Source organism: Epinephelus lanceolatus, chromosome 11 (genome assembly GCF_041903045.1).
Source record: "Epinephelus lanceolatus isolate andai-2023 chromosome 11, ASM4190304v1, whole genome shotgun sequence".
Taxonomy (NCBI): domain Eukaryota; kingdom Metazoa; phylum Chordata; class Actinopteri; order Perciformes; family Serranidae; genus Epinephelus; species Epinephelus lanceolatus.
In genome coordinates, this window is record NC_135744.1 from 21644015 (window position 1) to 21671563 (window position 27549).

Sequence of the window (27549 nt, forward strand, 5' to 3'; positions counted from 1 at the left end):
AGATACTTGCAACGTCATGCTAACCTCAGGGAAACATGTAATCTTCGTTGCAGATGTCGTAAATTTCTCCCCACTTTTGGTTTGTATTTCTGCTTGAACATGTCTGGTTGTGTTTTAACATTAAAGCATGTAGACATGTTCTAGTAGAAACCATGCAGGCATTTAGATTTATTACCAAAGTAAGAACAATTTTGGTTATTTCACAATAGAGATGTCTGGGTTGTTTTTTTTTTTGTTTTGTTTTCTTTGTATAGTAGTTAGTAACTTAAGCAGTTATTATTAGGTCATTGTGGAAAAGACAATGTTTTTTTTCAACTATTGCTTAGAAAATCACGATTGCCAAGTGACCTTTCCTATCAGTATAATTAGGCGTGATGTTATCTCCTCACAGTGTGTCAGTAGTAGCCGTGCTGTACACTCAGAGCGGAGCAGCACTGTGAGGCAGCAGGGAGGTGCAGTACAGTAGAGCAGAACACAATGCAGTTTGGGCAGCTTAATGCTTGTGCAGCAGAATGCAGCTCAGTGTCATTGTGAATAATAAATATATACCTGTCACACATTTTGTTTATGTATTATTTTCTTTACCCTTCTGGTGCCTCCTGCTACCACGAACCCAGAGGCCCCGCATGCGTTAATCTGCCCCAATCAGCTTTAGCAGCACATATTTTGTTTTCCAATTACCTGCCGACAGCACTCTGTTCACCCCACCATGACCAATTTACAAACTCTGTGTTCAAGCAATATATTTACAATGCACACTGCTTATTATCTGCTGTATTACTAATTCCAGGTACAGTAGATTTTTGTGTACATGTGCTCACTGCATCAATGTAAAACCACAGACTGTTGCAGCATGGGTGGCTATGACTTAAACATGATTGATAAAGTATCTAAAATGTGCTTTAAAGGGTAAAACTTAATATTACTCTCATCATGCTCGGCGTTTGAAGCCACCAGCACGCTTGCAAGGGGACGAGCCGGTGGCTTCTGACACCAAGATGATGAGCTGGAAATTAATTTTTCCATTTCATTTACACAGGAGGGCGGTAAGAGAATGAAAGCTAGCATGATGAACACATAACAGCTGGTATGAACAGCAGAAATGTAATTACTAAAATGTGCTGCACCGGTAAATATCTCAGTTAAATGCCAAAGACCCCTCCATGTGTAATTTGTAGCCAAAGCTGTTTTTTCCTGGGCTACTGGATTTATTGATATTAATAAACTGCTATGCATACATATTTTCCAAAGCTACCTGGCAGAAATGCATACCTTGGTACTAGCAATAAATAATGTGCATTGACAAAATCGCAGATGCCGAGCAGTTAGTGATCCATATAAAAGGAAATACCTCTCCAGACTACTCATGGAAACATAAAGAATAAATCATATTTAAGAGTCTCTGGAAAAGGAGGAAAAATACTGTGGAAAATTCCCTAGAAATTACACCATCCCTTTTGATATACAGTAAGAAAGCAATGGTTTGCCACATGTACATAGGCAGAGTCTCCATGAATGCGTTCACAGTTAAATACATTCAAACCCCCGGATACATGCTGTATTGGCAAAATGTCTCCTCAGTAATGTAAGTTTAAAAGCTAGCCGTGAATTATTGAACTGCTGCAGCGCTTTTAACAAACAGCCACAAAATAATTACTCTGAAAGTTCAACTTGAGCAATTGGTGAAATTTCTGGTGCTTCTTCATATTGTGCAACATTAATCTGTGACACATCATGACCCCCCTCTTAACCCTTTTCCTCATTTGTGGGAATCATTACATACAGTTGTCCGTGTCCTGGTGTATCCATGTCGTAATGAAAATCTCTGTTCTGTTTCCTTCTAATTCTCATAGAATAACCACCACTGCTGCTTGCATGATGGACTTGAGGAGGTACCCTCTCGATGAACAGAACTGCACCCTGGAAATTGAAAGCTGTGAGTATGATTTGACACTGTCCCTCACAACACAGACCTCGACACTGAACTTACAGCAACCTGCAAAAGCAATAATTGTGATTGCCAGGAAGCTGTTTGTACTGGGCAGTCATTATGTTAAAATTATCTGCATTACCTCTACAAATGACATCATAGGGCGGGTCTATCTGCGTTCTTTTCCGCATTTTTCAAACAGATACTTTGACTCAGCCATTAGCAAAAATACTGAGGTGGGTAACAGCACCTCTCAACCCCCCACATGTATGTTAGCTCAGAAGATTTGAGCTCGGAAGTAGAAGAATTATTGAATATTAAACCTTTATTTAACCAGGTGAAGACACTTTGAGATTAAATATAATATGATGTAATATTTTTATTTATACACATTTATAGATCAGTTGTCAATGTATGACTTTGGGGCCATACACATGCCATGTTTTTAAATGCCTGGAAAACACAAGGTCAGACGATGGGCACTACTCTTGTGCTTTCTCTGTGCCAACTTTCAAGGGCCCGGAGGCAGGTTACGTCTGAGGTTGCTAAACAACCATAACAAGCATCGTATCATAGCCTACTCACCAGAAATCCGGAGTGCAGAGTGGATCTTCTTTCAGGTGTTGTCTTGGATGTGTAATGTCTGTGGGACAGATGTAAAGCTCTGAGTAGCCCTGCACTAAAATGACTGACTCCTCCTTCATGTTTACTACTGACTGATATTTAAGGAAGAAGGGGAAGATATCTGTCAGCTGTGATTAGTTGTTCCTTGTCACATGACATGCATTGCACACTGCTGCGTTCCAAAAGTTGAACTCTGTTTATCTCAGGGCACAGCCATTACATTGAAAATAATGAATTTGAGGGCGCAAAAAACGCAGCGGGCGTACAGCCCCCGACAGTAGTCCTGGTCCCAGTTTGGAGAAGCAGACAGAAGTACCGGCACAGAAGCTAAGCAATGTAGTGCCGTGGATGCCATGTTAGTTCGCTTCCAAAAAGTCACACAATAACACAAACCAACCAACTGAGGCAGCAGGTAGATGAGTAACTCGTTGTGTTCTGCAAAGTAAAGTTACTGTTACTGTCAATGGAATGGAATGACTGTGGACCGACTGTTCTCATGCACTGTTTGTATGCTTTTCTATGAAAAGTGATGCACCAAAATTCGTACCAGTCCCACGTAATGATGAGTCAGGAACTCGTGCATAACCTGCGTAATATGGAAGGCTGTGATAAAGTGACCAATGTGCTGATGGGGGTCAAGAATAAAGTGGGAAGCGGTCTCGTAAGGGGGCAGGGTGAGGTGGTGGATGAGTCACAAAACACAGGGCTTTGTCCCAGAGGACTAGTGTTTGGAACCAGACTTTGATTAAACTCTGAGTCATTTTAAGGCACGTTGTCACCATGTTTCTTATCCTAAACCTAACCACAGTAACTTTTCATGTCCTAAATCTCACCTCCATAACATTCATTAAGTACTTAATGTTATTCGTAGGGCACTAATTCATATGAACCATCAAGGATATGTTGCTGTGGACAGGGGCAGCAGAAAAACATAATTTAGCCAGCTAAATAAAGGACCACCTAAAGAAGACAATACCAGTTTAAGGGTACGCTATATTTAGATTACTTTTACAGCTTTACCTTGCAATCAGACAGCTCTGTCAGAGGGGGAGCTGAAGCCATGATATCGCACTTATCAAATTTACCAGACTCCATTGGCAGAATAATAATTTTACCTAACAGCGTTGCTGGTCTATCTGCTGCCTTTATCGCTTATTTTTTGTTATTGTGTGACTTTCAGAACATTCATAAACAGGTTTATAAGGAGCAACATGCAGAAATCTATCATCATCAGGTCACGTGGGAAAATGTTTTGAGTTTAGGAACACTACTGGGAAGCTACCGAATGTCATACCCCACAAAAAAAGTAGACCCGCCCTTTAATTAAGTCATTTTATTTTGGTATACAGTTATACTTGAGATCATTTAGAGGAGTCATGAGTGAAATATCTGGCATCTTTGCCAATGTGTGCCATTTGTCAGAGGCTTGACCTCTGCAGTTGATGACTGCCTTGAGAAATAGTGAAGAAATCACAGTGCTTGCTGATGTGCATTGATTCCCTCAGTGTGACAGATGGACAGGGCCACCACTGGATCTTTGAGTGGCGAAGGCAAAATGATGACATTAATATTAGCGACCTTACATATCCCTCAGTGTGGCTCTTTAACCCCTTAATTACATTAATGTCATGCAGTGTCTGAGTAAACATCCACCACAACCACAGTAATCACTTTAATGAATAATTTGAACATGAGACAGGTAAGAGACACACGTGTAAGAAACAAGGAAGTTATAATTAGTTATTGGTTAAGTGTCATTTGGCACCTGATTAATCAGGAATGATTTATTAAGGACTTGATCAGTGTGTAGAGATCAGATGTTTGGCTCAATGAGAGAGTATCATACAATTTCATCTCAAGTTATTTATTAGCACATTAATTTATGATTATCTGCCATTTTCATTGAGTTAGAGGAGAACTACAAACAAGACATAGTGTGGATTAAGCTAACAAGATAGAAGTGTTAATTAGTGAACTTTAGACCGGTGAGTGGATGTAGCTGTTTTTGGAAAGAGCCAGGTTAGCTGTTTCCCCCTGTTACCACTCTTTATGCTAAGCTAACTGTCTCCTGGTTTCATATCATCTTCTCATCTAACTCTCAGCAAAAAAGCAAATTCTCAAAGTAATTATTTAGGAAGTACTGGTTAACTCTTCTGTTCCTGATTTGTTCTCCAGCCCCAGAGCCAGGGGAGCAGGCCAGTTTCAGCAGGCTCATTGAATCCACAAGAGTCTTGGTTTTCCAGCCATACCCAATCTATGCAATTACAAGACTGTTTAGGGGCCCCAGTATGCAGAAACATTCAAATGCACCATTTTGAAAAATGGCAATTCCGCTTTTTACCTCACCAAAATTGAACTTAAATTTGGAGCTTTTTTTTTAGCTTCTTCCAAAGAGGATATCATAACATGGTTGGTACCAATAGACGCCTTAGTAGACTAGACGTCTAGTTTCATATGATACCATTATCTTTGCCACAGTTACCTTTCACTTTTTTGGGCCACAAATTTGGCCATTGCCTCATCGCTCCTTTCATTATCTCTTTGTGTTCTTGCTTTTCTTTTTTTGAGACCCTGATTTTGGTGATGGATTTTGACTGAGCTAATGAGGCTGCATGTTTTCCTTTTTATTTTAACATTAGGGGCACGAGTGCTGTTTTAATGATAACAATAAATGTAAAGACGTATAACTTCTACTGTCAGTGATGTAAGTCACTCAGTAAATTGATGTATTTGATCCCATTTAAAGGGTAACTTTGGTATTTTTCAACCTGGACCCTGTTTTCCCTTGTTTTTTTGTCTAGGTGACTAATTGGGACAATTTCTGAAAGTGGTCTGGTACTGGGCCAAAACAGGCTACAATGTAATCCCATTGGGCAATTGAGCACCATCAGTTTACATCCACAAAAAGCGCTTGTTTTTGCCACTGACAGGCTCAGGTTATTATTTTAAGTGTCTGACGATACTATGGAGAGTATCCTTACAGGACCGACCTTATTGTTAAAGAGTAAGATCCTCTTTGTTTATCCAGTAACAGCCCAGAAATCACTATAATCAAACCCACCAGGCTCTACTTTAATAAACAGCAATTTATCACTGCGAAACAACGCTTCTTCATTCAAAGACAGAAACAAAATAAACTCACAAAACTTTCTTGGTCTGTGTTCCTACTGTTCCAACAATCACCGACACTGAGATGTAAAGAAAAACTGCTGGCGGTATACACACTTAAATCACTCTTTATTTAAATAGTAGTATGGTGGAAATGGCAATGGCAATTTCAGGCCTTTTTCTGGTTAAACAAAAAGGATCTTACTCTTTAACAAAAAGGTCTATCTCTGTAGGGATGCTTTCTATGATTTGTCAGACACTGAATAACCATATGAGCCTGTCAGTGGCAAAAACAAGCACTTTAAGTGGATGTAAATTGACAGTGCTCAATTGCCGCCAGGTATTAGATTGCAGCCTGTTTCACTAGCAGTGGTCTTGCTCAATACTTGACCAATTTCACAAACTGTGGTTTCCATTAATCACTTAGACACAAAAACACAGGAAAATAGGGTCCGTGTTGGAAAATCCAGAAGTTATCTTTTAAGGGTCAACCACAGACCTTTCCGTAGGCCCCCCTGGGCCTTGAGCCGCGGTCATCTGTACCTATGACTGCCCCTGACAGCAGGACTGCACAGGAATTATGATCCAACTCTTTTCACAGGTTAAGCAGTCTATGACTAGTAAATTCAATTCAATTCAATTTAATTAAATTCAGTTCAAATCATCCATTCATCCATTTTCATAACCGCTTATCCTCTTGAGGGTCGCAGGGGCGCTGGAGCCTATCCCAGCTAACATTGGGCGAGAGGCAGGGTACACCCTGGACAGGTCGCCAGACTATCACGGGGCTGACACATAGAGACAAACAACCATTCACACTCACACCAATTTAGAGTCACCAATTAACCTGCATGTCTTTGGACTGTGGGAGGAAGCCAGAGTACCTGGAGAAAACCGGGATCGAACCAGGAACAACAGCGACAGTGCTAACCACCACACCACCGTGCCGCCCTTAATTCAATTCAATTCAGTTTTATTTACAATGCCCAATATCACAGATCACAATTTGCCTTCGGGGGCTTTACAGCATATGACATCCCTTTGTCCTTGGACCCTCACAGTGGATAAAGAAAAACTTTAACTTCAGACCCTTTAATGGGGGAAAAAATGCTAAAAACCTCAGAAAGAGCAACTGAGGAGGGATCCCAGATGTGCAATTAGTGTCGCATGTACAGAACAGATCAACATAATAGATGTACAGCAATCCATATGACACATAAAGTGGCCTAGATTTGTATACAATAACCCTTAAATATCATAATGGGATTTTAAAAAAAGTGGAACATGCTTGTGAACTGGCAGCTTGGCTCTTAAAAGGAATTTGGTTGTATGCATGTTCATCTGCGAAGACATCAGATACATATCAGGGAAAACTGGATAAAAATGAAATGATATCACCCAATATCGTTGAATTGAAGTTTCATGTCTTTTCTTCTTTTTCAAATTCTTTAATTTAGATAAGTCAATATCCAGGAGCAAAATGTGCTCGTGCTGTAATTAAAAATTGTACTTGCTTGATCATTTTCATCGACCACTCCATCAATCACTCGCTCAATACAGCAGATACTTGCGGTCCTTGTTGTCCAAGATAAAAGTGCAGAGTGTTTACCCTCAGGGATATCAATACGAAATGAAATATGAATATGCCACGAATTAAAAAGTTGTGAGAATACCTGCTGTTTATGTTCATTGAAGAACTCTGCACTGGTGGGAGTCGTGCACATTAACCATCAGTTTGATTGATAAGGCAGGCAGTTGTTTCAATTTCATGGACAATGTCACATTTCCTTACCCTATAACCTCAGAGGGAGATTTAATGGTAATGAATCCTGGTCCCTTAGTGAGTTTAATGCCATCCAGGTCTGGACGTGGGGTAGTAGAATGTGAAATGTAGTAACACTTCCCGGACTGAGAAATGGCTCCGCAGTGAATGCATACTGGCCTATTGACATAAATCTACTGCTGTGGTCACTTTCAATTGCACTGCCAGTTTAGAATGTGTGGGAGCGCCATACCAAGTGACACACGTTAATAAATATTCATGCAGCAGGTAATGCATGCAGTGATATTGCTTCATAGGAGCCTGGACAGTGGAGCATGTGATTGCAGGTTGAGAGAATGGACAGATTAAAGTCTTAGGTAGAAAAGTTTTCCGCTGAAGGAGTGTTTTTGTTTGTTTGTTTGTTTGTTTTAGTGCTGTCTTAGGTTCTGCATAGTTCTACTGGAGAACACATTTTTCCCTAAACCCCCAACTCCTCCCACCAACAGACTACAATAATGTAATGCATCTTTAGAATTCCTTTGATAAAGCTGTGATGAAATATGTAGTACTTAACCTGCTTGGCCCATTTTAGCACTTAGTTTGAGTGTTCTTAGTGGCTTTTTTTAGACCTTCTTGAAGTGGTGGTCTCGGTCTGGTTACAAACGAACTCTGGTGCGGTTCGTTTGTGGTGAGAATGTGTTCCGACGTCGAACTGAACCAACTGCAGTCACATGACACATTGTTTGGGTTAAACATGAGCATGTTACAGTCCTGGAGGATTATTAATGTGCACCTCCTCCTGTACTGCCTTAATATGCACATTCAGCACATCCAATGCATCAAAACATTGTTTTCTAGTTGGAGCCGCGCCTCGTTTTCAAACTGTATGGTTTGACTAAAATGAACAGCAATATAGTCCACAATGAGCAGCGCTAAAATCAACCTGCGTAGTTGTCCCTCCATTGTGACATTAGAAAGTGTCACATTTATCTTGCAAGTGTACTCTTCTTCAACGTTTTGTTTACTTCCTGGATTTTTCCCGCATGGAAATTCCGACCAATCAAGAGCAGCTTTCTCGCGCAAGGCATTTTATCTGGTCCGCTTGTTAATGCTGCCGTGAGAACACGAACCAACTCCAGGCAACTCTATTCCCTGATTTAATCAAAGCAAGCGTACTTTCAGTCTGAAATCACCCTAAAATATTGACACAGGTAGGTTTACACTGGAATTAGTTGAAAGCCTGGTGCGTCCACAGTCCGAGGGGCGTGACAAAGCATAGGTATTGGACAACAGGCTGTAAATTGAGGTTGATACTAAAAATATTGGCTATAATGAATCAACAGAGACAAATTTAATCACAATGACAGTTGTGGACATTTACAAATCTCACTGTGATTACAGGGTGCTGTGCAGCTCAAAATACTGTTAGATAGATAGTTTTATTTAAAAATATTTCATATTTATGTTACATGTCTTTCTTTATTAATAGACTGTTACACCTTGCTCTTATCTAAACAAAGAAATGAGTGAGAAAAAAATGTCTTTTATTGCATTTTACCAGAGAAAAAAAAAATCCTTTTTTTTTTTTTTTTGTTGGGGAGTTAAGATGGATTAAGATTAAGATGATCACTTGCCATTTTAGGATGTAGTCACAGATTCTTGCAATGCAGTGGCCTCCAAATGTTCACATACAAGGAACTAAGACAAAGCATCTTGTGAGGTTGCCTAGCTTTAAGTGACTGTAATGAAACATAAAGTAATACGTGTTTGATTTGTCAGAGCGACCTCCACTCATTATCCATACTCTTGTAACAGACTATAAATAGAAATGGTTCTGTTTAATGGTTATTTCTTCACCACACTCACACTCTACATGCTTTATTTCCCTCTCTCTCTCCTCTCCCCCTGAATTTGCCCTGACCTTGACATAGACGGATATACCAGAGATGACATCGTGTTCTTCTGGCAAGGAGGAGACAACGCTGTGACGGGCGTCGACAAGTTAGAGTTACCTCAGTTCTCCATTATAGACGTCCGCTTGGTGTCCCGGGAGGTCTGGTTTACTACAGGTAAGGCTGTTGTAAAAAATGTTTCTAATTAGGCTGAATGTTTCCACTGCATACACAAAATGATGCTCTATGAACACCTCTGGATCTGTGTCGCCACTGTGAGTTCTGTGAGTGGGGGCATCAGTATATACGTCATTGTCACTGCGGGGAATATGATTATATTTGGGTCGTGCAGGAAGACAATTTCCTTTTCGCTGCAGCAGATTGTAGGTGGCCATTTCCACATATTTGTAAAATGTGCACTGATTGCAAAAAAACAAAGTGCAACTGAAGTACCAAATGTTGATTCATGATAACTACAGTAATTGTTCTCTTACATATTTCAGCATCAGAGTTCCTATTAGAATCAGAGCTTCAATTAATGTACAGGAAGTGTTGGTAATTATTGTATAACATGAGTTTGTGGTCCTTTCCTGAGTATTTCTCTTTTGTGCAGTTTACTATTTCTACTTCAGAGTGAGCTTTAGAGGTGCTGATGGCGGTGGTGTGGTGGTAAGAGGGTTGCCGGTTCGATCCCGGGTGTGGGAGCCCTTCTGTGCGGAGTTTGCATGTTCTCCCCGTGTCAGCGTGGGTTCTCTCCGGGCACTCCGGCTTCCTCCCACAGTCCAAAGACATGCAGATTGGGGACTAGGTTAATTGATAACTCTAAATTGTCCGTAGGTGTGAATGTGAGCGTGAATGGTTGTTTGTCAGCCCTGCGATAATCTGGCGACCTGTCCAGCTAGCCCTGGCCCATCCTGCCTGTAATACCACTTGTACCTAGTGAGTCACTGTAGCTTCCAGCCTGCCGATAGTCCAACATGAGAGGACAAAGAGGTCAAAAGCCCCGTTTCTACCAAACACTTTCGGTATGGTACCTTTGAAACCAAAAGTAACCCTTCAGACATCCATCCAGCACTCACTGTATTTCCTCCTTTATCAGTCTGCACCTTGTTTATCATCCACAGAACGAGGCTGACATTTAGTAATGGTCAAAGTTGTCATGCTGAAATTTAAGGTGTGCTGATGGATTCACGTCGTCAGCTTACACATTGAGTAACACTACAAGTAACCGTTCCACTTTAAAAGTTGCCGGCAGTCGGCCCAGTGAATTAAGTTATTTTTTCCTCAGGCTCCAGCTGCTGCAAGAGGTAGCAAAACATCCTTTAATTTTATAGTTACAGTTTACTAATAAAACTCTCCACTGTATGAACAGTGGTTACATGAGCCTCAAAATCAGCCACAACTCAGCCTTAAAAAAGAGAGTGACCAATCAACAGACTGCAGTGTTCACAGCTCCACCTTTTAGTACCAGATCTGTGTGCTAGGTACCCCAACAGAGAGGGGACCGAAAATGGGGATGATACGGAACGGTTCCATTGGTACCATCCACAACTTTACACAGTGGAAATGCAAAAAAGGCAAACCGAACTGAACTGTACCATATCGTACTGCTCGGTGGAAATAGGGCTCAAGTCACCAGGAACGGGTTGGTGAAAAACACCCGAGATCAATGCCTCAAACGCCACTGAGAAACTGAAAGTAACTGCAGACAGTGTGCATTGTCAGTCAAATGGTACTTTAAGTAATGGCCGTTTGATTTTGGTATACCAGGCTGTTGGAGAAATGAGCTTTCGGTCCAATGGGCCTTTTTTTGATTAATGAGGCTTCAGAGTTTTGAGCCATTGCAACAATGGCATTGCACAGTAATGGTGACTTGTTTACTTCCGGCACTTATCCGGATTCATGTCTAAGATAGCGGTGTTAGGCCCCGATCACACAAGAATCATTTTTGCAGGTTGCAAAACACGAGGCACGCCACACTGCCTTTTTTTTCTAATTAAATGCCACTGGTGAAAAAAAATGCTTGCTGTGCCTTTGTATTGGGGCCAGGCAACCACACCATCACCTCCTTACTCTAACCTTCCTATGTAATCAATTAACCGTTAGTCAGTAATTAGTATCTAGTTCCTAAAATGTTGAAGCAGAGGGTACTTGCTGTAGCTCTGGTTGAGGGTGAGAGGTTGTCAGCAAGTAGTTTGTTGGGCACAGGGAAACAGAGATCTGTGTGGGCACATGAGACCCTAAAAAAGGGGATGGATCATGGGGAGTACCACCAGTTGGTCCAGGAGCTTCTCCTCGATGACAGCTATTTATTTATAGGCACATTTTAGGATGACTCGGGAGCAGTTTGACAACCTACTGTCTATCGTCGGGCCATATAGCTCTGGGTATCCAGCAATTGCTATCAACAGTTTCTCCTCCATTGTTCACCAACTGTAAACTCGTTGTGAACGCCACAGGCCCGCCCCTCAAATCATCTGATTAGACAAAGATGACAAAGAAAGAGATGATGTGGGGCATTTTTCTGCTTTGAGTTGAAGTGTTTTCAGCTCGAGGAGTTCAGAGCACTCCAACAAAAACGCCAGGCACCCAGAGCACAGAAACACAAGGCGTGTCGCAATGCAAAAACCGCGAGCAAAAAGCTTCATTCTCATTAAAATCAATTACAAAAAGGCGCCTTCAGCTCCTTAAACACTTTCTGTGTGATCAGGGCCTTATTTGGACCGCAGTGTTTCAGTAGTTTAGTCAAACTTTGCATATTCTCACCCTGGCGTTAGTTAGTTGTTGGCTTTGAGGTGAAATGCTGCCCCCCTTTTAGTTTTGAGCATGTGGCCAGGTATAACACCTTTAATGAAACTTGTGAACATTTGTCGCCGCCATTAATCTACGATGTACTTGGGTGATCTGATCTAAGCTATTTGTCTCAGGCTTGATGAAGTATGTATGCTAAAGTATTGATTCATTAAAAGATTTACAGGAACCTGGGGATGATGAGGTCATTCATCATTGTGTGTTCCCCACATAGCAAATCGCCTTTTAGATTAAAACCATCGCGCTTATCTGAGGCCTTTTTTCTTTGGTGACATATTGGAAATAAAACTGTAGATAGAACACATAGATTAGAATTTAACTATATTTAGAGCAATTTGTATTGTTTCCAACCTCGTAAATATCTAGTTATAGCTGAAGCAGAGAGATCATGCCATGATGTATATATAGCAGTCTGCATCAGCATTGTATTGTTGTGGTTGTTTAAATTAAAATGCAGTCAAAAGACCAATTAATGTCTTGGCACAACCAGCTGATATTTCCCCACAAAATGTAAAATGGAATCAGTTACCGCCATGCAGCCACATATATATAAATATATTTACCTTCCTCTTTTTAGTGTAAAGGCATGTGTTGCAATTATGCACCTCTAAAATGCCCTTTTGGTAATGTTTAGAGGACAGAGAAAGTGCGAAAGAAAAGCAGAGCAGCTCTCTGTGACAATTCTCAGAGGGATGCTGGAGCTGCCTGCTGAGATAGGGGGTTGCAGAAAAATCTGCCGTGTTTGCGACTTTCTGCCATGTTTAATTGGAATCGAACTTGTCCCTGGAAAGGAATCCATCGCTTTGGGGAAATTAAGTGCTCCATCTGAACAAATGGAGAAATGACTACCCTGCGCGTTGTCAAAGTGCAGACTTTGGAACTCTTAAGTTGTGCCAACGTTTCTCTCCTTTTTTTTTTAACAGATGTGTTTCCACTCTGCCCCTGCTCTTTTCCAAACTATCACTCCATCTTCTCTCCTTACAGGTTCATATCCAAGGCTTTCGCTGAGTTTCAGGATTAAGAGGAACATTGGATATTTCATCCTGCAGACATATATGCCCTCCATCTTGATCACCATCCTCTCCTGGGTCTCCTTCTGGATCAATTATGATGCCTCTGCAGCTCGGGTGGCCCTGGGTAAGACACAGCCACCGCTGCATTATTAAACTTGCGACTGTCCCCTGTTGAAATCCAGTGATTATCACTGGCACTAACAGCATGTGGCGGTCACATGTGCAAAGTTGGTTGTGTACATTGTTTACATTTACAGGCATGTGAAACTATCAACTTTATTCATGTCAAGTAGCCATGACCAAAGCCACTGAGGGAAATGGTTTCAGCTTACAAAAATAGACAGGAGGTCTGCATCGCTGCGACATGTAGTTAAAGTTTAATATAAATATATAAATATATGGTGTGTCTAAATGTGAATGTGCAAATGTTTAAAGGGTACCTATTATGCTCATTTTCAGGTTCATACTTGTATTTTGGGTTTCTACCAGAACACGTTTACATGCTTTAATGTGCATAAAGCACTTTTAAACACTTTATTTTCCTCATATTGTCTGTGCAGGAAGGCGTGAATATACCCTCTGTCTGAGATGCTCAATTTTTTCGCCCGTCTTTTTCAGAGACAGGCTCCCAAAAAAGCCCAGTCTGCTCTGATTGGTCAGCTTTTCCAGGTCTTCCACATCTTGGCTTGTCTGCCATGTCACCACTGCTGGGGAATGACTGTAATGGGTCAATGTCATACTTTCTACTGTAGAGAACATCACCAATTAAAGCTTCCAAACCAAAATCTTCACATCCGGATATGTTCAAGAAAGAATATGATCCGAAATCAAGCAGATATTAACAACATCTGCAACCAAGATTACATTTTACCCTGACATTAGCATGTAGCTACATGTAGCAGCACACCTAGAGCCGGAGAATGACTGTATATAGCAGCACTTTCTCTTGCTAAAAAGCACCAGTAGAGGCTTCTAAACACAACCAGAAATGTTCCAGAAGGAATATGATCTGGAATCAAGGAGAAATTAACAACATCGGCGAACCTAGATTACATGTTTACATGACATTAGCATGTAGCTACATGTAGCAGTGCACTTAGACCCAGGGAATGGCTGTATATAGCAGCATATTCTCCCATTAAAAATCACCAATAAAAGCTTCTAAACATAACCAGAAAAGTTCCAGAAGGAATACAATCCAAAATCAAGGAGAAATTAGCAACATGGGCAGCCGTGATTACATTTTTCCCTGACATTAGCATGTGGCTACATGTAGCAGTGTAGGGAACATTGTGAAAACGCTTGCTGTAGCATGCCTGGAACAGATGAACATATAAAGAATCTTGTAGCCAGAATAGAAAAAAAAAAAACAACTAGTATTTGAGTATTTGAAAAGGTCCAAAGTCCAAGGTTCTTGCTCACTGGGATTGCTTTTAAATACCTCATTGTTTGAAAGTTTGGCAACCTTTAATTTGAACGTCTGACATTGCGACATCATATATCAAATAGAAAATAAGGAAAAGCATAAAAGGTCCCCTTTAAAGTGAAATATAATTTCTGTGTCTGACCATAAATTCTATGTTTCTGTGTGTGCTGCTGTACTCAGGTGTGACAACGGTGCTTACCATGACAACAATTAACACCCACCTTAGGGAGACTCTCCCAAAGATTCCGTATGTGAAAGCCATCGACGTCTACCTCATGGGCTGTTTTGTGTTTGTGTTCCTGGCCCTGCTCGAATATGCCTTTGTAAATTATGTGTTCTTTGGCCGGGGCCCTGCGCAACAGAAGAAAATCAATGAGAGGCTGAACAAAGCCAACAACGAGCGCACAAGATACGAAGAGAAGCGCCTGAGGGAACAGGTTTGCATCTTCATCTGCTGCCTCTCTTTTTACTCTCTGTGTCAGTCAGAGTTCAAGTACAAAACAGCTATGTTCTGCACACAAGATTTCTAGCCATAGTCATTTTATCCACAGACACATACTGTATGCAGTATTCCCTGAAGTAATCTTTCCAGAAGCATACTGATGCCACCACAGCCCAATATGTATTCACCAACCATCATCCATTGCTTCTACCTCAAGCACAGACTGCTTTTTATCGAGCATAGACCTTCTCATTGAGATAGCGATTCATCTAGCTCAAGAGTGGTGTAAACATTCTCATCTTATTTAGGTTGTTGTCTGTGTTTAAGCTGTAGGCTTCATTCATTCTCTGCTACCTTAACATCCATTTAAAATGGACAAAATATCAGAATGCCCATTGAGAAGGCATTGGTAATTTGATTTGGCGATGCTGAAATGGTCAGACTGAATGAAGCCCCCGCCCCCTGTTTTTTGTGTGAAGTACTAAATGCTATGCTTACTCAAACTTGTTTACTGTTAACTCTATGTCTTATGCATTGTGTAACTTTTGAGAAAATGTGCTTATTTGCCAAAATTTTATAGCCGTTTTAATGTTCTCTTCATTTTTCTTTCACATTGCAAGGACTCCATTTCCGTGCCGTTTCAAACCAACACCTTCAGGTCATTTACACAGCGAAGAAATCTGTATCTCGAGGAACAAAGAAAAGTTGGGGTACATTTATTTAGAAATCATATCAGTTGTAGGCCAGCCTTCACAGTAAAGTCAGATGATTAAGGCTGTTCAGATTACTTATATCACAGAAAAAAAGTGAATACTAATAGATGTATGTATAAAGAAACTCTTTGTTAACTATTTCTGTGGCATGCAAGAAATGACGTTCCATATCATCCCTGCATTTTGACAGCTTCGGGAAAGGGAGGGGGGTTAATATAAGTTTCATTATTGGGGGAATTTGGGGCTATTGCTCGACATTTCAGACCTCACTGACTCTGAGTGTCTTTCCCCTCTCCTCACAGGTGGATGCTTATGGAAACATCCTCCTCACCACGCTGGAGATGAACAACGAGGTGATGCCTTCTGACGTGGGTAGCAGCGTCAGTGACTCTCGGAATTCAGTCATGTCCTTCGACAGCTCCGGGGTCCAATTCAGGAAGCCCATGGCGCCCCGAGATGGCTTCAGCCACCACTCGCTGGACCGGAGCGCCATGCGGAGCCGGGCCAACTGTCGGCTACGACGACGCTCCTCCAAGCTCAAGTTGAAAATCCCAAACCTGTCAGATGTTAGCACCATTGACAAGTGGTCCCGGGTCATTTTCCCTATCACCTTTGGATTTTTCAACCTAATCTACTGGTTGTACTATGTGAATTGATGTGCATCCCACTAGGAATCATGGGCCATATTTTGAGAGCACATTAAATTGGCTTTGATACAGTTCCAAAATATGTATACACATATACAAGTTGAACATATGTATATGCATATTTCTATATATTATATTTATATATACACGTGTGAAACCTGAAGGACCTCTCTGCTGTACAAAGTATTAATAGGATGACTTGAATGTTTAAGAATAATTGTGAGAGAAGAATTTCAAGGCTTTGAGTTTCTTTTTCCTCCTGAAAGAAAGAAAGAAACAAACAAACACGAGATCCCACCCGGGGGTTTTTGGAACTAAAGACTGCATGATATTTTTGCTAAAAAAAAAAACACAAGGAAAAAAAGAGAAAGTGAAAGCTCTTGAGAGAGAAAAGATGTCTCAGAGTCCCATTGACTTTTTATTGACACTTATTGTAATCAGAAATCCTCTACTGCAGCTCATGAAATTAGTGGTGGCTCGTCTGTTCAGGCATCAGCTGAGTGAGATCCTTGACACCCCCCCTTCCCTCCCTCCACCAGCCCCACCGCCCTCACCCACCCCGCCCATGGATAACATGCACGGAAATCTCCGGTTCTACTATGTACAGCAACCTTGTTTGGATTATGTGTTGTTCCTTGGGTTTTTTGAAGTGATATCGTTCTCTTTATCAGACATCAGCTCTGGCCTAATGGGCTCCGCGTGGATGGTATGATTGACCGCCGCATTCCCGCCCAGAGTCAACACAAATTTGTGTTCCTTTCTCTTCTCATGTTATTTTTAGAAACACGTCCTTGGGGGAGGGGTGGGGGGTCTTTTTCATTATGGTTGAAAACAAGTGCTGATTATTGTAGATATGATTTTGTCTTGAAAAATACTGTGATTTCAGAGGGTGTCGGAACATGTTCTAGAGCTAGGGCATTATGAGATAAAAGAGTCAAAGGTATGCATTACTCATTTTGATTGTGTGAAAAAAAAAAACATATTCTATACATTTTATCATTCAGTATTCTCATGAAAGTATACTTGTACTGTTGATTTCCTCCTATTGATTGATTCCCATGCTCTTTAGATGCAGAGTTCATTGACGTCATATCCTGCTTTGTGTTCGCTGAAAGGAAATGGGAGGCTTTTGTGATTGAAATGATTCCACAGTGACAATGTGAGGACATATATATTCAAAAGAGTCAACATATCAGCCCGCAGTTTGACCAGTTGTCATTCAGTATACAGTATTTTTGTTTGTTTGTTGAGCATTTGTGTTGGAGTCGCAGTTTGTGAAGGCGAGATAATTTGATTGGGATTGTAAAGGGCAGCCCGGGCTGAAGACGTGAGGAGAAGGATTCAACATTTCACACTCAAACTCAATCAGTGCCATCACACAAACGCTCCGAACCCCGAGGATCCGAAACATCAGCCTAATCAGGAATGATGCACTGATTCTGGGGGAGAAAATGTGTGATAAATAGCCATGAATTGAGAACCAAAAGGCCTATAATCCATATGCATTATTGTTTTGTTTTGCTATCAAGCACACACACACACACACACACACACACACACACACTGCATTTCCAGTGCTCAGGTTCATTTGTAAATGGAAAAAACTACTTTAGGACCTTGATTTTGTTTTTAATTCAACTGGATAACAGTGATGTGCAGGGCATGAATGACTCTTTTTATTGACTCGGGAGTGACAAGTCCTCATCCCCGCTAACTCGTTCACTGACTCACCCCTACCTGCTACTAGCTAGTGTGCAAAGACGAGGCGAGACAACGTGTTACTCACACTATTGCGCAACTCTTATATTCACTGTATTTCTGGAAATGTCTCGAGTTAATTAACCTTGACCACTTTGGCGCTTGTTTCAACACAGTGTTCGCTCTGCCAGCCCAGAGCTGAAGGTCTGACTCGGGCTGCTTGAGCACTTGAACACTTTATACTCAGCTGTCATCTCCAGTTGAGCATCTCCGAAACAGCTTGAGTGCTTTTGAGCAAGACCCCAGGAGCAGCGCCAGGCTTTGAGGCCAATTTAACCAAGTGGTCAAACTATGTAATTACAACTTCCCAGTTCCACAGCAGAAACAAAATGTGTTGTTCTCACATACAATCATGGGAACAGGAGCGTCTTTTAAACAGTGGATAAATTATTTTTCTCTTTCAAGCAACCCTCGTGAAATGACTCGTTTTACTATCAGTTTGATCCATTTGGTCTGATACCATTTGAAAAGTCTAGAGGAGCCACATGATTAAGTTATTTTATCCCCATTCAAGTTAGGGGAGGGCTAAACCGGAATTTAAAGGCAGTGCACATGCCTTGTTTGCATTGTTGTTAGTGCAGACGCATAGAAGGCATGCTCAAAAGTGAGAGCAACACCCTTGTGGCACACAGCAATGAGCACTGCATCTCATTTGATGAGGGACAACCAAACACAGTTGATATCATAAATATCTGTCTATAGTAAATATGAATAAGTTATCCATTGAGTGCGGGGCTTTACGATCTGTCCCACAGATAATTTAACATATTCAAAACAAAGCCTGAAAGAAGATCAGCTTCGAACTCAGGATTCTAGTAAGAAGGCCGTGATACAGTGGTATTGATCACTTTGCAATGTAAGGCGCAACCTCTGAAAGCTGGCACAGAGTAAGCACAACAGCAGCATCCAGCACTCCACCTCGTTTTTTCCAGGAGGTAAAAGACGCAGAACGTGTCCGCAAAAGTCTCTGGTGCGTGAGCTCTATGGCAGTTGGAGCCGGTGGGGGTTTCATCTCTCTGTGGGTAACTGACTTGGTGATTCGAGTGAGTCAGTAAAAAGGGTCAAACCTCTAATCTCTGCTCGATAATCACGTGTTTATAGGTTGAATCCAAATCAGTCACCAAATAAAAGCCAAACAGACAATGAAGGGAAATTTAAAAATTACATATAACACATCCTCCCGTGCCTGTTTGGCTTCAGCTGAAGTGCAGATCGGCATCTTCTTTGTGTCATCTTCACTTCAGGCACGAACAGGCTCCACTGGGAGCAACAGGCTCCTAGTAAAACCTGCACAGCCAAATCTACCAGAAAAGCAAAAAGAAAAAAGGTGATTGGCTGATTAGAATACACAGCGTGGTCCCTGAGAACTATACATATGGAAAAGAGATGGAAATTTTCATATACAGTACACAAGCACGTGGGGATAAGAGGAAGATGAAAGGGCTGCAGAGAAATCAATTTATCATCAGAAATATCCACTCCCCTCTGGAGCGCTGAGTGTAGTATGCTTAAGATGTCCTCAAAAAAGAAATACTGACCAAAAACCAATTTGTCTCCGCAAGTCAGAGAGAAGTTTGTACAGGCCCGAGCTGTGATCCCAGTTTCGTATTTCTTTTTGTTTAAATTTCATGCATCATTGTCATTTGTACTGTTGAAGCAAAAGGAAAAAAGAACGAAAAAAAAGATTCCCCTTTAAATATCCAGTAATCCCTGAAAATATACAGGAAGTATCTAAAATGGTGAGAGTAACAGGAAGATGTACTGAGCTGAGTGTTATGTTTCTGTCTGCAGTTGAACAATCTGTTGTTTGTCTCTCAGTCAACTGTGAGGTCGAAGGGATTACATGACCAAAACATAGTGATAAGTCTTTAATGGGAAGAAAGTAAATTTGTTGTTATTTATGACAAAGTTGGCAACGAGTCAACGGGTGCCACAATGAGCTAAATTAGTAGTTTCTATTGTGTTACATAGAGAATACATATTCAGTATTATACTGTAGTTGACAGGTGAGATTAAAGCCTGAGGAAGTGGCTTAATGTGCACAAATTTTTAAAGCTGCCAAATGGAAGTAAGATTGAAATGCAATGAACTTGAATTCAGTAGCATCAGTTGTTTCAACGTGGGTGTGTTATGCTAGTAGCGGCTAATGTAGCCTCGGGGCGCCAGCCTCAAGCAGGGCAGGCTGTTCTCTTTCACTGTTTGTACTTATACCTATGAAAAGTAATGCACTATAATTCGTATGTAACCCATGTAATCATGAGCCAGGAGGCTGTGATCATGTGACTTACACGCTGCAGGTTGTCCTCCCTCATTCGACAGAAGTAAAGAAGGAAGTAAGGTGAGGTAGATAAATAAAGAGCGAGAAGGTCTGCTTACAGAAGGTCGGGGTGGTGGATGGGTCAAACAAACACAGGACTTTCACCCAGACAAACCAATCTTCAGATTCAATGTTGGCATTGCACGTTTCTGCAAACCACGGATACGTTACATTTGCATGTTATTATGTAGCGGATACAATGAAACTTCACGTTTCAACGATGCTTAATGTGTAGTTAGGTTTAGGCACAAACACTACTTGGTTACTGTTAGAAAAAGATCATGTTTTGTCTTAAAATACCCACTTTGGGGGCACAATCCCTCTTGTAAAGGCAGTAATGTCTTTGTAAAAAGCAATCACTTTTCATGGCACTGTTCCCGCTGGAAAAAACAGCCACAGGCACTAAAAAATCCCCCACATTTGGGGGCTGAAAGTCACGAGAAAAAGAGCCTAGCTTCCCTAAAATAAGAAAAAATGGGGTGCCCCAAAAGTTGATGGAAACCGCGATGACTTGCTAAAAAACGACCACTTTTGTTGTTTGTTGGTCTTGAACAGTAGTCTGCCACCCACCAACCCCTCCACCTCCAGATGACAAAGTCAGCCCATATACATGATTATGGGTGATACGTATGAAATGTATAAGTGTAACGTATTTGTGGTTTGCAGAAATGTACAATGCCAACATTTTCTTCTGCTAACTGGGCTGACCCAGGAGACTGGGGTCCATGTGAGTTACTTTAAGATATTTACAAACATAACATCACATCATAACGTTACCTCAAGTATTTAACATGACAACACTCAACCATGATTCTATTCCTACACCTAACTTAACTGGTAGGGGCGCTAATTTCCAAGATAGCAAAGAACCCCCACAGATTAATTTCATCTTCAAATTTATAATCTTCAGACCCAACTGAGGCCAACTCAAGTGACATCACTTAGGAGTATATATCAGACTTCACACATCTCCTTTCTGGAGCCACAAAAGGCTTTAAAATTATTTTCTTTTTTTTCACAAATGCAGTAGTTCTGCCCAAGATCTGTAAACAGACTTTGGTGTGCCAAATTGTTGGAGTTCCCCTTTAACTAACGACATCTCTGAGATATGCATGCTGCAATTTAAACAGTCTCATTCAAGATGCTGCAATGAAGTCATCATTACTAGATACGATTCTCTTTTTGCCAACTGGTGTTTGCAATAAAATAAAGAGCAGATCTTAATTGTTTTCCGCAGTATATATTACTTCAGGGTTGGCTCAAGGGGATATGATGTTAGCTGTGGAAAGAAGCGCCTGTGTCAGGAGTACCAGGCGCTTTTGAGGTTGCCGATGTGCACATTCACACTCATGTTTCAGGTAACCTTGTTCTTTAGAATGAAAATAAAGGAAGGTGGTAATAGTTAGTGAATGCAAGTTCATTCAAATAAAACCCTTTACAAAGTTTTTTTTTTTTTTTTCATTTATTTTGCATCATTTCATCCTGGTCTGCACACTAACAGCTTGTCAAACTGTTCAACGACAATATGATGGATCTTTACTAAGAGTTGATTCAGAGTGTGAGGCCAGAGGATACCATTTGTTCCGGTGCAAAACAAGCACTTATTGTTTGGAAAACTATGGAACAACCATAAGTGTTATTTAACTGAAACAATAGAATGTGTTTAACCAGAAAGAATCCATCTGCTCTGTGGTTTCAACTTGCACTTACATTTTGTAAGGCAGACTAACACGAGAATCAAATTCCCATTCAGGTTGGTTTATTTCCAGAAATGAATACAAACATGCCAATTCAGGTATTAACGTTTATGTTTTGAAACAGTTGATGCATATCTTTAATGAACTCCAAACGCATACTGAGGAGAAACATTAGCAGCCCTTGCATGCATGCAAAATATACTCACCCCTCATTTAACTCAGAACATGTATTACCTGCTTTCTGGACATGAAATCAGCACATTCATCCCAAAAGCTGTGAGGATCTTCTGTTCTGTGCTTTTCCTTTAGGATATTTGCTTATACGAGAGAAGACAGATTTCTTTTGACACATATGTTCAAGGAGCAGAGGAGGAGAAAAAAAAGTGTTGAACTGATTTCAATGTGAATTTTCTTGCCTCTAGTGTATATGTGTAATTACATGTGAATTGTACTGTAAATATGATATCTTTCACTTAATAGTTCTTAATGCATGAACAAAAACATGGCAGTTCGTAATACCAGCTAGCCTCACTGCTAATGGCATGGACAGCTTCTCTAGCATTGGCATACTTCTGCAAACGAAACCTAAAAAAAAAAAAAAAAAAAAGAAACACAAGAAATACATGGTGTGGACAAAATAATGGAGAAATCAATGCAAAGTCCTCTCACAGTGAAGGAGTTTCTGGTGGCTCTGAGCTTGTATTGGTTCACCTGCTCCCTCAAGAACAAGGCTAAGGCTGCCACTGGATATTGCAGTATGTCTTAGTTCACTGTCAGCGAACGGGATGGTGACATCTTGAATGAAATTCTCGAGTTGGGTTTTCCCATTTACCATACCGGAATTAAGGATTTGCAGCAGATTTCAGCACAGTATGCCTGCAGCATTTACCTCAGCCATCAACAAATCACTGAATCGTCCAGGAATCTGCTAAAAATACAAAGGGCATGATCGGCTAGCTGGCTTATAGAGGCTAGAGGAGCAGGATAGCCTTAAGAAGGCGAGTGGGATGTTCTTTTCCTGTTCCTCAATAAGACAGTCACGTGTGCCCTTGAGCAAGGCACTTAGCCAATTGCCCAAGTGCAGCTGCTCACTTGCTTACAATAGAGGTCTATGTCTGTGTGGGTTAGCTCCCAGAAGCAAATATGTTTAGCTATGTGAGGGTATTGATAGGAAATTGTCCCCTGGATAAATGCAAAGATAAAACAGTTCCACAAGTGTCCCTTGGCTCTGTTAATGAGAGGTCTGGTGTGAAGGATTTAGGGGGATATGTTGGCAGAAATTGAATATAATATCACAAGTATGTTTTCTTTCGTGTATAATCACCTGAAAAGAAGAATCGTTGTGTTTTCATTACTGTAGAATGAGCCGTTTATATCTACATATGAAGCGGGTCTTAGACCACTGAGATCGCCATGTTTCTACGGTAGCCTAGAACAGACTAAACACCAAACACTGACTCTAGATAGGGACATTAAGAGTTTTTACTGGTTTAAATCAACAGGTCCATTTGTTTTAGAGAGGCGGAGGAGACCTCTGTGGATAATTCCACTCCTGGTAAAATCCACCTGAACGTCTGGATCTTAAGTTGTCAGTTGTTAAGTTGTAGAAAAACAGATTTTAAACTTGATACTGCTTTCGTCAGTGTTTTTACCGCTTTAAATCACCTGGTCCGTTTGTTTTAAGAGGAAAAGACATCTCAGAATAATTCAGTTCCCGCTAAAAAACATCTGAACTGTGAACACTGAAGGAAATCTAACCGGGAGAAGTTTCAGCTGGTTGCAAGCTGCAATTCTTGCCACTAGATGCCACTACTTCCCCCAAAATCTTACACACAGCTCCTTTAGGCCTTTTGTTGTAGTGTGATTATACTTTGTCATTTTTTTGTTGACTCCAGTCTTCATGTTAGGGCGTTTCATCTGGGATTACACCAATCCCAGATAACAGATATGCACGACGGGCCAAACCTGTGAACACAAAAGTGTTGTGTGAGTCATGAATAGCACGGAGCCCGACCTCCGATAAAAGAGTGGACCACAAACACGAAAGAAAATTTCATCCACCAAACACCAGAACTTGGCTGACAGACTCCTCACTGTTGGAGGAACTTTTGCTGGTGCATTCATTATTTTGTATGTACCGTGTAGGTTTTGTTTTGCATGACCTGAGTTTTGAAAGGTTTATTTTCATATATTTTTATTCCACGCCATCCGAATTCATCTCCACAGCCAGGAAAAGAAAGATCCAGTGTTTACATGCTCAAATTGCACTTGTTTTACAGCCAGCTCTATAAAATCTTGTGAAACAAACTGTTCGTAAAACTGGAGGAAAAATGTAAATGTAGAACGTACACGCTGTGATTCATGCGAATCATGAATATGTACTTCTATACAATGTATTTACTGTAAATCACGCAATTTGGAATAGATGCACCAAGTGCATGCTGTAGTTTTATCAGGTTCAGCATTAACATCAACCGCCCTTCAACTACAAAGGATGTAAAGGATGCTCACAAGTAGCATCTGAACGTAAGCCATGTGATTGCACACTGAGTGGGCGTTCCCTGTATTTTCTCTTTAATAAGTTGCCTCTGGTTAAGGTCTGTTGTCAATTACCATATGATGATGCTTGCAAGAAGCTGTGCTGATTCCCAGTTACACATCAGTATACCTCCCTCTTTGGAAGAGCATACCAGGGAGACTATCTCATGTTTAACCAGTAAGTAAGAAAGTTTTTTCCAACACTTTATAGGGAAAAAAATTGGCAACAAAAAGAAAGAAACCCACAAGACCAATAGACCATTTATTTTTCAATATGAATTAGTAAATGATTTGATTCATTTCTGATTTATTGTATTTGTTGCATTTGTTATGGATTGTTATTCTTACTGTTGTTGTTGTTTTATCATAAGAAGGAAATGTAATTCATCTGATATACTGGCACTGGAAGAAAAATGCATTTGGTTTTTGTACTGTAATTGTTTTGTTCACATTGGGCGTTTATTTGATTCAGTTGTTTAATAAGGTGTTTGATTTCATTTGGAGTATCAGTACTCATGGAATCAACATTTGTGTAGTATGAAGTTGTATTTTTTTTTGTCAGTGCAAATTAATGTTATAGTGTCAATCAGCTTTTTTAGGTGTTTGAACAAAATGTGTTTTTTACAAATACAAGGTGTTCAAGTATGTGGTATAAAAAGGGTTATCATTCAAACAACAGACTTTTTACAAATAAAGGCTTATACAGTAAAGAAAGCTAATGTCTTTTCATTTGCCCTTTGAGGACTAATATTCTACATTGTTTCATTTCACTTTTTATTAATTTATTTTCAGATATTAGTCCGCAAAAGGTAAATAGCATACAATGTTGCAAAATAAAGAGGATAAAATCAGGTATATACCATTGCTATTCCAGGTTGTTGTCAGAGCTCTCACCTCTTAGTTGGTGTCTTGCTTTTGATAAGGACTGTTGAACATGAAGACAGTCTGAAAAACTAAATTTAAGAAAAATCAAGAGTATCTTCTTTTAATTTGATTACAAAACATTGCGCGTTTATGAGAATATACCTCCTTTCATACCCTATTTCCTGAATAAAGACGCAAAGTGACTCCTGCTGACAAGTGTAATATTTGCCCCTTTTTCAATTCAGGAACTACTAAACAGTGTATTTTTTATACATTGTTGGCAAATATAAGTAAAAACTCTCTTCTGTAGTACAGGTTGAATAAAGTAGCATTGACGCCTATCAACCCAGTTGCCAAAAAAAAGGTTGGGATTGTACATTCCTGCAAACCATGGATATGAATTTTGCACGTTATTATGTAGCGGATATGTTGAAACTTCACGTTTTAACATTGATGTGGTTAATGTGTGGTTATTTTTAAGCACAAAGGTTATTGTTAGGAAAAGATCATGTTTTGGCTTTAAGTACCCAATTTTGGGAGCAGTATCCCTACAGGAATAGCAGCGTTGTCTCGGTAAAAAACAACCGCTTTTAATGGCACTATCACTGCCGGCTGTTCACTACAAAACACCCACATTTTGATCCTGAAAAGCAGCTGGAAAAACACTCCGATTTGGAGCCTAAAAAGACAATGGAAAACAATCACTAGATCGCTACAAAACCCCCATGGTTGGAGCTTAAATAGCCGCTTGAAAAACACAGACAGGTCCCTACAAAACACCCACGTTTGAAGCCTAAATAACTGCTGGTAAAGCACAGACAGGACACTACAAAACACTCATGCTTGGAACCTAAATAGCCGCTGGAAAAACACTGATGGGTCACTATATTACACTCACATTTGGAGCCTAAAAAGACAATGGAAAACAATCACTAGGTCGCTACAAAACACCCATGGTTGGAACCTAAATAGCCGCTGAAAAAACACTGATGGGTCGCTACATAACACCCAGTATTCAGAGCCTAAATACCTGCTGGAAAAGCGCAGACAGGTCACTACAAAATACCCATGGTTGGAAACTAAATAGCTGCTGGAAAAGCACAGACAGGTCCATACAAAACACTCACGTTTGTAGCCTAAATAGCCGCTGGAAAAACACTGATTGGTCGCTACATAACACCCAATGTTTGGAGCCTAAATATCAACGGGAAAAGCACAGACAGGCCACTAAGTAACACCCACGGTCGGAGCCTAAGTAGCCACTGGAAAAGCACTGATGGGTCACTACATAAAACCCATGTTTGGAGCCTAAATACCTGCTGGACAAGCACAGACACTACAAAATACCCACGGTTGGAAACTAAATAGCTGCTTGGAAAAACACTGATGGATCACTACAAAACACTTATGTTTAGAGTCTAAAAAGACGCTGCAAACACAACAATGACTTGCTAAAACACAGCTGGTTTTATTGGTCTCAAACAATGATCTGCAATGTTCTGCAGTTGTCAGCATGTGTCTCCCCTAGGTGACATACCATTCACCATCCCCTCCACCTCCAGATGACAAAGTCAGGTCATATACTACGTCACTTAAGAAATGTCAGTATGATACACCTAAAACCCACAAATGTAACTCATACCAGGTTTGCAAAAACATACAATGCCAACATTTTCTTCTGGCGACTGGGCTGGGGTTGTCTGGGGCGGTCTGAGTTATGCATCTACAAAGCACTAGATAATTAATTTGCTTTGTTAGAAGGACAGATGCAGTTGAAACTCTTTGCTGAGACTTTCTGTCCTCTGGTGAAGGACATGGCGCTATATATGGTAGCACATTTGGATATTTTTTTTCTGGATACACTCTGGGCTTGAACCACAGCAAATGTTTATGTGTTGAAGGTGAAGGGAACAGCCTCTAAATGTGACTGCACCTGGAGCACAAAGAACAGTAATGATCCAGTAGGACATTTGAAATATTATGGTCCACACATGCCTCTAAGCATCA

General features: G+C 40.6%; 1 protein-coding gene across 2 annotated transcripts in view; it reads left to right on the plus strand.

Annotated features, from left to right (window-relative positions):
* The window catches only part of gabrb4 (gamma-aminobutyric acid type A receptor subunit beta4), an 82153-nt gene extending 65402 nt beyond the window's left edge, over positions 1-16751 (plus strand). The window contains exons 5-10 of one of the 2 annotated variants that reach the window (XM_033643918.2): positions 1854-1936; positions 9356-9493; positions 13112-13264; positions 14747-15003; positions 15629-15718; positions 16024-16751. In XM_033643918.2, coding sequence (XP_033499809.1) covers positions 1854-1936; positions 9356-9493; positions 13112-13264; positions 14747-15003; positions 15629-15718; positions 16024-16377 — 1075 coding nt within the window. In that variant the 3' untranslated portion in view covers positions 16378-16751. The remainder of the gene's footprint in view (positions 1-1853; positions 1937-9355; positions 9494-13111; positions 13265-14746; positions 15004-15628; positions 15719-16023) is intronic. The other variant, XM_033643926.2, reaches the window with a different exon arrangement.
* The last annotated feature ends 10798 nt before the right edge of the window (positions 16752-27549 follow it).